Source organism: Thunnus thynnus, chromosome 1 (assembly GCF_963924715.1).
Source record: "Thunnus thynnus chromosome 1, fThuThy2.1, whole genome shotgun sequence".
Classification (NCBI taxonomy): domain Eukaryota; kingdom Metazoa; phylum Chordata; class Actinopteri; order Scombriformes; family Scombridae; genus Thunnus; species Thunnus thynnus.
The window spans coordinates 4596037-4609148 of NC_089517.1; the positions used below are offsets into that span (position 1 = coordinate 4596037).

Below are 13112 nucleotides of genomic sequence, written 5' to 3' on the forward strand. Positions count from 1 at the left end.
TCTTCACCGCTGAACATTTTTTGACAACTTGGACCCATAAAAATGTGTCTTTTGTCATATTTTAATTGATCTTGCAACACTATGACAATAATGAAAGCGTCACTATATGTGTTATAACAGTTACCAGTGATGGCAGTGTTGGTCACGTATTGCTGAAACCACTGACCGTGCAAAATCGCAGTATGTGTTTTGGACGTCTTTGTCTTTGTGGGCGTGAATGACAGTGAGGGTGAGCCACTGTTGACTTTCTGCTATGAACACACAGCGTACAGAGAGAGAGACAGTATATGCAGGCAGATAGACAGGCAGCGAAGTAATCAGGCTGACGCAGACAGGCAGACAGACAGGCAGGCAGACAGATACAGGCAGAGAGACGGAGACGCAGACAGACGCACAACCAAACTCCAAACTTTCATCTTAATAGCATTAACTGAAGCCAAGAAAACAAAAACAAGCAAAAGTCCTGCATTTAAATTTTTTACTTAGAAGTGAAATAGAGGTTTTATCAGCACAAGACTTTAATTTACTTAACGTCTGTTCAGAGTGAAGCTCTTAATGCTAACTGTTTTATATAATGCTGGATAGTTTAATCAATAATAGTGCATCATAAAATCTGAATCTGCGAGTGCTTTGGAGGCCTTAATTCAGGGTTATTTCAGGGTAAAATGAGGTAGAATGGTAACATAATTCAATATTTTTTTATGTCTAAACATCATAATTAATCTATAGCTGTCTGGGGCCCTTTTAGATCGGAGCCCCAGGTAGTTGCCTACCTTGCGTCGTGAATGATAGGCTACAGTTTGTCCTGTCATGTCTTGTTATTTCTTGAAAAATAAAATTTAAAAAAGACAGAGAGAGAGAGACAGACAGACAGAAAGGGAGACTTTTTTTCCCCCATCTCTTTATTTATAGAAACCGTCACTTACAGCATGTGACATTAAGACAACAGAAAAAACACTGAGGCATCATAATGAAATAAAGATAACAGGCATGACTTCAATTTCTATCGGTGGATACATTCATCATGGTAACAGGACATAGGGTTTAAAGTATAATAAAATTAATTTAAAAAATAACTCAATAAAAAAGGTAGGCAATAAAATCTTTAAAATATGATTGGAGCATACTGAGTGTATGTGCACATTTCTTAGTGTTTATAAGTTGAATAGACTCAAAATACTTTCTAAATTCAATCATGAAAAGTTCAAATGATGGTCGAGACCTCCAGTAATTGGATTTATGGATGTGAAATTTTCCCAGTAAAATTAATAAATCAACAGTGTGTTGAACTTCCTGTTTTTTGTTTTCATAGTCGTGCTGGTCGATGTGGACAAAATCAAATATTATGATATTTTTGACCTCGATATTGATATTGTGACAGTGTTGTAGGTATGATTATCGGTGCTTTCGCAAAATATTCACACAATGAGATTTATGATAAATAATCATGAGTAATGTGGATATAATGACTAAGTATGACATTATAGTATGTATGGTAAGTTCAGAGAATTACATCACTTTACCGTAATGCATCCTTTCAAACCAGGAAAAGACAACACTTATGCCTTATCATGATATTACGATATCCAAAATCTAAGACGATATCTAGTCTCATATCACAATATCGATATGTTTTCAATATATTGGTCAGCCCTCTACTATAGTATTACATCCTTGGCTTCCAGCTTAATTGAATGTGTGGTTTGAGTGCCCAAGTAATCTTATAAGTAATCCTGATGTGTACTGACATTCATAAAACAGATGTTTTGTTGGTTCTTTTTGTTGGTGGGATATGCTGAATATTATGCATAATTTTGTTATGTACTTCTTTCAATTTTACAGACAGGGAGACAGGAAGACAATGAGGGAGACAGACAGGCAGGAAGACAGACAAGGAGACAGAGACAGACAGAGAGAGAGAAAGAGAGAGAGACAGGGTGATAGACAGACAGGCAGATAGACAGACAGGTTCCGACGTCACAGCACGGGGCCGGGGCTCGCTGAGGGGTTGGGACTGAGCGGAGCAGCCTGCCGCTCGGACTCGCTGCAGCGGACGGTACGGGAGAGGCGGGCGGAGGCATGGACATCCACGCATGGCTCTGTCTGCTTTCACAGTAACGTTATCAAAGCGTACGGATATTGACTGAACTGTTCGTGTTTGTGCAATGAGGCACAGTTAGGCTCTTGTGTAAGCTCGGCGCAGAGAGGAGGAGGCCTTTGACAGTTTCTGGTAAGCGAGCTTTTTATTTCAGCTAACGTTAGTAAAGTGTAGCCAGGAAGCTAACCAGCTTGCCGCTATGAGACAGCAGATAAGCCAACATAATACTGGCTAAAATAGCTCACGGTATACGGTGCTGGGCTTTCTGCACAGGTATACTTACGTGTACGACTGCATATCTTGTGTATTCGCCCCCTGTCATACCTGCACATAAGGGTGTTACCTCCATGTTTAGGTCTTTTTGCATCGCTAGCTAGTGACGTGAGGAAAGTTAGCTTACGTTAGCTAACGTAAACAAGTAGCGTTATTTGCCTCTCTGGCTGATTGCAAAACAAACTGTCAACATTATAACATTCAGCATTAACGTCCCGGTTTGCTTAAAGAGCTAGAAAGGCTAACGTTACCGTTACTCGCCTTAATGTCTTAAGTTAATTGTCTGTCAGTCTCCTGTTATGCAGTCAGTGATTTGTAATTAACGGTTAGCTGTTGGTGATTATCACCTCGGTCATCTAAGGAAAGCTGCCTCTCTAAACCTGACACAGCAAGCAGGTTAGCAGCAGCAGCAGCACAGTCTGCTTTCAAGCCAGCTGTGTCATGGTACTAGCTGTCTAATGTTATCTGCTAGCTCTTTGCTAATAACCTCAGCTAGAAACGAAAGCACAGTGTTAGCGGTAGCACGGGCCGGTTGAGACGGATGAGTTCGCTAGCTGGCTGCTAACCGCCTATAATCACACTGTACCTAAACAACTGTAACTTAGTGTTGCCTGCAAGCTTATCAGTGTGATTGTCAACACGGTCAGGGAGTCTCCTGTCACTCACTTTCACGATAACATGAGACAAAACAGGCACTAAGAAAGGAAATATGCACAAAACATATTTATTTAGCTCAGGCTGAAGAGAAAAGTTCCTCTTGACCTGCACAAAAACACACTGAAGGATTGGAAAAGATGACTTTGATATACAGCTGCAATGATAAGTCCACAGAAAGAACATAAATCAGCATAAATGTCAAACATTTGCAGGTTCCAGCTCGTCATACATGATAGTTATTAAAATACACAGCACCAGTAAGAGGGATGGACACACCTACTCATTCAAGGGTTTCTCTTTATTATTTTCTACATTGTAAAGCAACACTGAAGACATAACTATGAAATAACAGAAGCATGTAGTTGACATATTTATGTAATTCCACGTCACATTTCACACATTAGTTTTGATTGTTGTTGTATAATGTAGAAATGAGTGAAAATGAAGAAAACCAAACTTTTGACTGTTTCTGTATTTGGTTTTGGACTGTTGGTCTTACTAAACAAGCATATTGAAGGGCGTCACTTTGGGTTTAGGGAAGTTGTGGTGGTGCTAGGTTTTCACTTCTTTTTGACGTTTCATAGACTAAACAATTAATTGATTAATAAAAGGAAATAATTTAATAAGTAATGCAAATAATCATTAGTTGCAGCCTGTTCTGGGTCAGTTGGTGCACTTTGGTTGAAGTATGTGGCTCTGCAGTTCACATGTAGGCTTTGTATGTGGAAAAAATCTCTATCATGTCTGTTACCATGACAGGACAATTCCTGACAGATTAGGTAATGCTAGCACAAGACTCGATGTTTGGCTCATGATGCTAGACAGTGACAAATGACAATGACAAGTGCAATGACAAACTGCACGCTGCGATCAGGTTGTAATATCCCCTTCTGAGTCTGTTTTACAGGCTCGCTCACTCAGTATAAAACAGTCATAATAAGCTTCTGTGTGCTTTAGCCAAGAATATTGCTGTTTGTGTTTCTATACTTTGCTTAGGATTTGCAAAAAACTGTCCAAGGCTCTGAGTCTGAAATTGTATGTGATTGCATTGAACCTAACAGGATATAACCAGACTGATGGCGCCAAGGCTGCCAAAGCCTCCCACAATCTGTTTGTCTGCGGATCCCTCGTCTTGTCAATCCACAGGCACGGTTTCACTTAATGCTCACAAGTCGAATAGATAAATGCAGGCGCCGTGTCTGAATGGAGTGTTTATTCCAGCTGTAAGATCATTGGCTGCAATTCACATTAATCACATTAAGTCTTTGCCGAAGCTCATGTGATTGGTTATATAAACTCTGCAATCAATTTTTAATGTTAAGTTTTTGTTGATTAAAATGTGTCAGGCTCTTGTTCATGGTGGTGATGGTGTTTTGATGGTTTGCATTGTTTTGAATGCTTAATTCACATACATGATTGGACCAGATAGATAAGCAGTTGGTAGATGGATGTATTTATGGCATTTAAGCTTGTTTCATGTAGTAATTTTTCTAACTTTTCATCGGTTTGGTCCACTCGGATCCACTGCTTTTTGTCTCTCGAGTGAGCTAAATCACTATGTCTCGTTTACATCATTGTGTATTCGTTAAATCTGTTTCCATTACACTTTGTCGCATTTTCTTTTTATCGAAACACCACCTCAGCCAAGCATAAAAACCTTTGATTTTTGGATGTTTTTTTTTTTTTTTTGAATTTCTGGCGTTTCCACTCAGGTTTTTATTACGCAAAATTCAATCAGGCGACTGGAAATACACTTACAGACATTATTGTTTTGCATTAAATGCTTGGTAACCAGTAGATTATTTATAACATCTTAATGGATCCTACACACACACACACACACACACACAGTGACTCCAGTGCAGAGGTATTCAGTGTCACTGTGAACCACACAGTGTTCTGTAGCTGCCAGTAAGATGAATGTGTAATTAATCATTTGTTCTTTTATACTTGCACATCGTGTTTCGCGTGTACGTCTGCGTATCTGTTGTTCTGGGTCACTTTTCGGGACATTTCATTCTTACATTAATTCACTGGAGACTTAACCTAACCCTAACCTAACCCTAACCTAACCCTAACCTAACCTTAACCTAACCTTAACCTAACCATAACCATAACCACTGACACAAAAATCAGCTTTTTCCCAATTAGGGACACGGCTTTTGTCCACAGTTGGACAAGCTGTCCTCAATGAACTGGTCTTTGACAGACACACACACACACACACACACACACACACACACACACACAACAGTGTGAATCCCAGAATTTGTTGAGTTTGCAGATTATCACCCTTCATTCAGGTATGAAGAACCATCATCACGTCAGGTGGTTTTTTAAACCTGTTTGAATGAGATTTTGACCTATTTTTCACCTCTGACTTACACTCCTGTCAAGATGAACCCAGAGGCAGCAGGAGCAGCAGGGTTGGGTACAGAGAACCGGTTCTATGTTGAAACTGGTTTCAAATGTTAATTTAATCGAGAAGCATTCTTATTAGTCCTGCTTAGCGATCCTTGAAAGCAAAGTTCGGAGTACTCTGACCTGTTAAGTACAGGTCAACGTGTGTGTAGTGTTTACAGTGTGGCGCCTGGAGTTTGTCCTCTAAAGTATGGCTAAACATCACCAAAGACAGTAGTGATGAACTGTAATCATTGTGTATAGTTATTATATAGCTGCCTAAAGCAGATGAAAATGAAGATGGTCTTTGCTTTCTATTCTTACTCAAATGATCTGCAGATATCAATCAGATTCTCAATTTATAAGGAGAATCAGAATCAATAAAATATAAATTATAACCTCAAGAAGCAGCACTTATAATGAATCAGTTAATGTCTCTTTTCAAATTGTTGCTTCCAGGATTCATGCTCATGATCTTAAGGAGTTAAAGAAAGGTTAAGCAGGTTTTTCTTTGCCTCAAACGCTAATATTTATCAAATTCACCAACAAAGAAGCAACTCCATGTGAAACACAAGTGTTTACTTTATATCTATTATTCCTTTTACTTTAATTCCTTGTATAGTTTTATTCCTGCGGCCGAGGACTTGCAGCCTGTGCAGGTGTCAGATATTCTGATTGTAACTATACACGAGTGCATAACTAAACCTTTTACAGACTTTCTCCTACATGGAATAAATCAAATTTCATGAATTGTCATGACGTGTTTGTAGTTCAGTGATGCATGTGTATAGACGATGTTGCCTTCGTGCACTTATGTGACGCCAATTTCTGATAAATGTTAAAGGAGAACTTGAGCAGCACAGAAACATTAAGATTGTATGTTTACAAGATGATAAACTGTATAAAATATCCTGCTTCTGTGTACAAACATGAGCAGGGATTCTCAGGGAAGACCAACCTCAACATATTATGAGCCGTTAAAGATAAATCACATGTCAAGTTCCCATAAACTCATTCGAATCGGAAGAAATGTCTCAAAACTAAATCAGATAGAACCAGAAATATTCAGTCAGCGGACATTAGAGGTTGTGTAGATACAGTAACCTGGACTATATTTTGTCTAATGTAATGAGTTGTTTACTTCAACTGGTTTGATAGCATATTGGTCTATTTAAAGGAAAATCTTAGTTTATGTAAAATAAACTAAGACCTTCGTCATATGATTATGACATACAGTATGTTTGAATGCGACTTCTGGTAAAACAAGTAGTGTTAAATGGAAAGGAAAGCTCCTAGAAAGATTTGTCAAAGTTATTTTTTGTGGCCCTTGAGAACAACAACGGGTCGACATTAACATTTTGCATCATGTCTAATTAATATTTCCAGGACTGATGGCTCCGGAGTGACATGCCATGGCTTTAATGATCCCCCCGGTGAAACTGAAATGGCTGGAGCACCTAAACAGCTCATGGATCACAGAGGACAGCGAGTCGATAGCCACACGGGAGGGTGTTACGGTGCTCTACTCGAAGCTGCTGGCCAACAAAGAGGTTGTGCTGCTGCCCCAGCAGGTGCTGTGTCTGAAGGGTCCCCAGCTTCCGGACTTTGAGCGTGAATCCCTCTCCAGCGATGAGCAGGAACACTACCTGGATGCTCTGCTCAACAGCCAGTTGGCCTTGGCCAAGATGGTCTGCTCTGACTCCCCCTTCGCAGCTGCCCTACGCAAACGCGTGCTGGTGCTCCAACGCATCTTCTACGCGCTTTCCAACAAGTACCACGACAAGGGAAAGGTCAAGCAGCAGCAGCACTCCCCGGAGAACAACTCGGGCTCGGCTGATCTGCACTCCGTCAGCGAGCGGCCGCGCTCCAGCACCGACGCGCTCATCGAGATGGGTGTTCGCACGGGCCTCAGCCTCCTTTTCGCTCTGCTGAGGCAGAGCTGGATGATGCCTCCTCCACCCAGCCCCGGAGGAGGTCCTGGCGGCAATATAAACTTGTGTAATGATGTCATTCACACAGCCATCGATGTCGTTAGTTCCCTGCCGCCCCTCTCTCTGGCCAACGAGAGCAAGATCCCACCGATGGGCCTGGACTGTCTGGCCCAGGTCACCACTTTTCTGAAGGGAGTGACCATGCCAAACTCCGGGGCGGATATTTTAGGGCGACGGCTCGCCTCTGAGTTACTTCTGGGGCTGGCTTCCCAGAGAGGTTCCCTGCGCTACTTGCTGGAGTGGATCGAGATGGCCTTGGCTGCATCAGCCGTGGTCAGTACGATGGAGCAGAGTAAGGTGCTACAGAACCAAGAGGGCCTCATCGGCTATGATTGTTTCATGAACATCCTCATGCAGATGAGACGCTCTCTGGTAAGTAAACAGTAACAACAACAGAGGCAGGTTGAGCTTTTAGTGGTTTGATAAGCGAAGCAGATCACAGTAAACGTACCTTTTGCTTACGTCAAAGACACATTAGCTTTTTATGGCTCTTAGCTCTCAAATGGGCTTTTAAAATGTCATGCACCGTCTGTCAAGCATTAAATCAGACAGTATTCATTCAAACAGTTGTTTCTCTTTCCAGTGGAAATCAGTGGAAATTGTAGGAACTTAATGCAAAGAAACAGTCAGGAGTATGCTTTTAAAGTGTGATAACTGAAACCATTTTCAGAGATGTTCGGTTAAGCGTGACTTGCATTCTGCGCCACTTATTTAGAGTGTTGCCACAGTGAATTCTCATCAACATTTGTGAAAATCCACTGAAGATTCAGGTTCAGTCTCAGATGTATGTTTTTTTTTTACCTTCTAAAAATATATGATAGTAATGGGTACAAAAAGGTCTTGGTTCCCTGAAGTCTTGTAGTTAATTAGGGTCTGTAAAAAGGTTTTAAAGCCATTTATGGTCTAAACATTGATTTTTTTGTTGCAGGGCTCTTCAGCAGATCGCAGCCAGTGGCGAGAACCCACACGGACCTCTGATGGCCTCTGCTCATTGTACGAGGCGGCACTCTGTCTTTTTGAGGAAGTAAGACATTTAAGCAGTATTTTACATTTAGGACTTTGTATCATTGTGCTGTAAACAACACCTTCATCAAACCTCCTTTATATGTTGATAAATTCCAGGATTGCCATTATTTGTCACCTAAAAGGTTAACATTGAGAATCTAATTCATTCCCTTAACCGTATCTTATTCTTCCAGGTATGTCGCATGGCATCAGACTACTCTCGCACCTGTGTCAGTCCAGACAGCATTCAGACCGGCGAGGCGCCTGTAGTGTCTGAAACCTGTGAGGTGTATGTGTGGGGCAGTAACAGCAGCCACCAACTTGTGGAGGGCACACAGGAGAAGATCCTGCAGCCCAAGTTGGCCGCCAGCTTCGCCGACGCTCAGACGGTAAGACATGTCCGCCGTAGAGCTCCGTGACTGCACATGTCGAGAGAGGAAGCATCTGTTCTCCTGCGTTCATTATAGAAAGCAGAGAAAACTGGCATGAGCTTAAAAAAAAACTAGGTTTTTGCAAATGTGTTGTTGACTTTTAAGGGGGAAAATAATGTTTCACTGATCAGCATAAAAGAGGGCTGTTACATCAACATGGTGACATAATGCATTCAAATTCAAATTACACTGGTTCCCCCACAGGGAAAGTACAAGTGCAGATCAAAGTAATGTGACATGCAGTGTTTGTTACAGATAGAGACAGAGACTCGCTGTGCTCTTCTTCTTAAAGTGCTCTTTAAGATGGTGGAACAGACAGCATCCTAATTTATATTTCCTTCATGCAATGTCTTCTCTTTTTCTGCTAGGAGGGAAAGAAAAACAGCATTATGACGATAGAATACACCTTATAATTCATATCATTTTCCTACCTGATGTTTATCCTTTTTTTACCTTTGCACTTCACATCTCTGTTCAGTATCAGGAAGCTCAGGTGATCGAGGTGTGAACTGTGACTTTTGGGGCATTTCTGTCGAATGAGGTTGCACAAAACTGTTTTTTATGTATGATATTGAATATCTTACTGGAATTCATAAATCATCATTAAAGGATGAGGCTGACAATTATAAAAAAACATATTAAAGAGCCACACCGCTGCCCTGGGTGACATGTTCCTTCGCCACTAAGATTATAGTCACGGCAGTTTGTTTAGAAATGGCTCCAAAGACCAATAACTGAAGTTCTTTAAGAAATTACCAATGTAGTGCAAAGTTAAGAGGTTGTGAAATGTAGCGCAAAAAGCTAGCGAAGCTCTGTTAACTGTTTGTCTCAGGCCGTATGCAGACAAAATCAGGCGTTGCAGCACACCGACGCAGGGTTATCAATAAGAAAAATACAGAAAATTGCCAGAAATATCCTTTAACTTTAACTGCTACTCATAACCTTTACAGCTGATAGGTCATATGTCGTACTGTCTTATGATATACTGTAGCATAGCATCATTATCATAGTATTTTGCCACAACGTTTGTAGGATACCAGTTGGACTTCCACTCACTCACTCAAGCAGCACGTCATTGTTGTGAAACTGCTGAGTCAGGCTGCAGTCTCTCATACACACAGACACATAACTCTCCTTCATTTCCATGCAGATCGAAGCAGGCCAGTACTGCACTTTTGTCATCTCCTCCGACGGCTCCGTGCGGGCCTGCGGGAAGGGCAGCTACGGCCGCCTGGGCCTCGGGGACTCCAACAACCAGTCGACGCTCAAGAAGCTGACCTTTGAACCCCACCGCGCCATCAAGAAGGTGTCGTCATCCAAAGGCTCAGATGGCCACACGCTGGCTTTCACCACGGAGGGTGAGGTGTTTAGCTGGGGTGACGGTGATTACGGCAAACTGGGTCACGGGAACAGCTCAACACAGAAATACCCGAAACTTATCCAGGGGCCGCTACAGGGAAAGGTAGGCTTTCAACTTGACATGTGGTGTTTTATCTGTATCATGCAATCAGACAAGAGAAAGTCTTTTAGCTTTGTGCATTTACTGGCATCAATAAAGTCTGATAACATGTGTGTGTTTGTGTCAGGTGGTGGTGTGTGTGTCTGCTGGCTACAGACACAGTGCTGCAGTCAGCGAGGATGGAGAGCTGTACACGTGGGGTGAAGGAGATTTTGGTAGATTAGGTAAGTTGTTTAACTTAATTATCCTCTCTTAACCCATTCCTAATTCAGACAAGGGAAATCTACACTCGTGTTGTGTAATCAGCCTGACCCTTTCTTTTTTTTCATTGTTCGGGAATGCAGGTCACGGTGACAGCAACAGCCGAAACATTCCTACCCTGGTTAAAGACATCAGCAACGTGGGAGAGGTGTCTTGTGGTAGCTCTCATACGATTGCGCTGTCAAAGGATGGACGCACCGTGTGGTCCTTCGGAGGAGGGGACAATGGTGTGTAAACCCCTCAACACCATGAGTTACTTTGTTCCTAAACATCTATTTTGAATGTTCTATATCACAATTAGTGCCATATAGGGCTGCAGCTAACAATTCTTATCATCAATTAATCGCTTTATTATTTTCTGTTTTAGTTTATCAGTCGTTTGGTCTATAAAATGGGGAAAAATGTTTCCCAAAGCTGAAAGTGCAACCTTTTAATGTCTTGTTTTGTCCAGATTCAACAGTCCACAACCCAAAGATATTCTGTTTAGCATCATAGAAATCAGAAAATATTCACATTTAAGAAGCTGGAACAAGAGAATTTCTTAAAAAAAAGACTCAAAGCAATTAATCGATTATCAAAATAGTTGGCAATTAATTTCCTGCCGACCGACTATCGATTAATTGACTAAATTTTGCAGCTCTGATGCTCTGATTTGTCTGAAATTCACATTTTGAACGAGCCTTGTCCAAAATATGTGAATTTCTACAAATATTTCCTCATAATCTTTGTAGTTTTGTATGTGCTTTTAATTTGTAGTGTGTCTAAGAATTTATTTTACAGTATTTTATCTACCGTCTAAGAATAACCATGTGTTGTCCTGCAGGTAAACTGGGTCATGGTGATACTAATCGGGTCTACAAACCAAAAGTAGTGGAAGCTCTTCAAGGAATGTTCATCAGAAAAGTGTGCGCAGGAAGCCAGTCGTCTCTCGCCTTAACCTCGACTGGACAGGTGAGATTTCATTCCTGTGTTGTTAACCGAGAACAGAACAGAAGCTGTTGTTTGTTGAGGAAAAAATGGAGGCTTGTCCCGAAGAAAGGAATTTTATGCAGCTGGTTGGACATTGACAGTGATGTATGTTATTGTCAGGACTTGTTACGTAACGTAGTTCTTCTTCCATGGCTTTGTCTCAAAGATGTCAAGATAAACAGGACAGACTGTGAATATCAGAAATAATCTGCTGATATTCATTCATGTGACTGGTTTCTAGGTGTACGCGTGGGGCTGTGGTGCTTGTCTGGGCTGCGGTTCCTCTGAGGCCACGGCGCTCAGACCTAAACTAATCGAGGAGCTGGCTACCACCAGGGTGGTGGACATCTCCATCGGGGACAGTCACTGTCTGGCCCTGTCACACGGTACCTCACTGTCTCTCTCTTTTTGTTTAAATGTTTATCTGTATTGAGCGACATTTGCATGCTGTCAGGGATCAATGCTCAATACTACATGCTAAATCTGATCTGCTGCTTCTGTCAGTCACTGTATGAATGTGATTTTGCTGACACAGCAAGAGTTTGTGCTTGTTAAACATGTCGCAAGTAGCGTGATGTAATAGCAAACACACAGACTAAATTTGTTTAAGCTAATACGTAACCCTCTGAAGCAGGACAAATCCTAACACATTATAATTCAGTTTAATGTTGAAATACTTTACTCAACCACCATCTAGACAATGAAGTATACGCATGGGGCAACAACTCCATGGGTCAGTGCGGCCAGGGGAACTCCACGGGGCCGATCACCAAGCCCAAGAAGGTGGTAGGTCTGGATGGAGTCGCTATCCAGCAGATCTCAGCCGGCACTTCCCACAGCCTGGCCTGGACAGCCCTGCCCAGAGACAGGTGAGCTACCAGCACAGTTAATACACTGACATAACCTGGGTTTATTCAGAAGATATTCATGTACTGTAGAGGAGGGAGGGAGGGAGGGAGGGTGATGTCACAACATCTCTGGATTTCTGTGGAATTGCGTAACATAAGTGAAAGGTCAATAACTGCATGTGAAATGTACAGCAGACTTTTTCATGTTTGTGTTACAAAGTTGACTGCGAGCATCACGTTGCACTGACCTGCCGTACAGATGCAGATGTTTTGGTAACCAGCTTATTCTCACATGGTTAGATTTACACCACACCAGCATTGTTTATATAAAAGAGGGCTGGTGTGTGCTTTCTTTCCTTATTCATGTATATAGATTAGGGCAATATGATGATATAAAGTATATACCATGAGATGATACACATTTTTTAGATTTTGCCAACAATTTATAATGATTTGTAACTGATTTTCCTGAAAATTTGCTGTATCACTTTATTTATCTATATCACAGCATAAAATAACATATACCAGGACACTGGATTTTATCCATATTGCCAAATGCCAAATGTTTGCATATTTTTATTTTAAAGTCGATAAAATAATCATTTAGTCTATAAAGTGTCATAAAATGGTGAAAAACTATTGGCATTTACTGTCCCAGAACACTAAAGAAACCAGAAAATATTCATATCTAATTGATGCAGCTGTAGTTTACAGGAAATA

At 41.3% G+C, this 13112-nt stretch overlaps 1 protein-coding gene across 8 annotated transcripts in view; it reads left to right on the forward strand.

Moving 5' to 3' along the window:
- The first annotated feature begins 1983 nt into the window (after positions 1 to 1983).
- The window catches only part of herc1 (HECT and RLD domain containing E3 ubiquitin protein ligase family member 1), a 70739-nt gene continuing 59610 nt past the window's right edge, over positions 1984 to 13112 (forward strand). For 6 of the 8 annotated variants that reach the window (XM_067601781.1, XM_067602198.1, XM_067601950.1 and 3 more), the window contains exons 1-10: positions 1985 to 2230; positions 6815 to 7791; positions 8348 to 8443; positions 8619 to 8813; positions 10006 to 10317; positions 10442 to 10538; positions 10659 to 10802; positions 11399 to 11526; positions 11786 to 11930; positions 12242 to 12413. In XM_067601781.1, coding sequence (XP_067457882.1) covers positions 6841 to 7791; positions 8348 to 8443; positions 8619 to 8813; positions 10006 to 10317; positions 10442 to 10538; positions 10659 to 10802; positions 11399 to 11526; positions 11786 to 11930; positions 12242 to 12413 — 2240 coding nt within the window. In that variant the 5' untranslated portion in view covers positions 1985 to 2230; positions 6815 to 6840. Of the gene's footprint in view, positions 2231 to 6814; positions 7792 to 8347; positions 8444 to 8618; positions 8814 to 10005; positions 10318 to 10441; positions 10539 to 10658; positions 10803 to 11398; positions 11527 to 11785; positions 11931 to 12241; positions 12414 to 13112 lie in introns of all 8 variants that reach the window. The other 2 variants (XM_067602282.1, XM_067601869.1) reach the window with 1 other exon arrangement.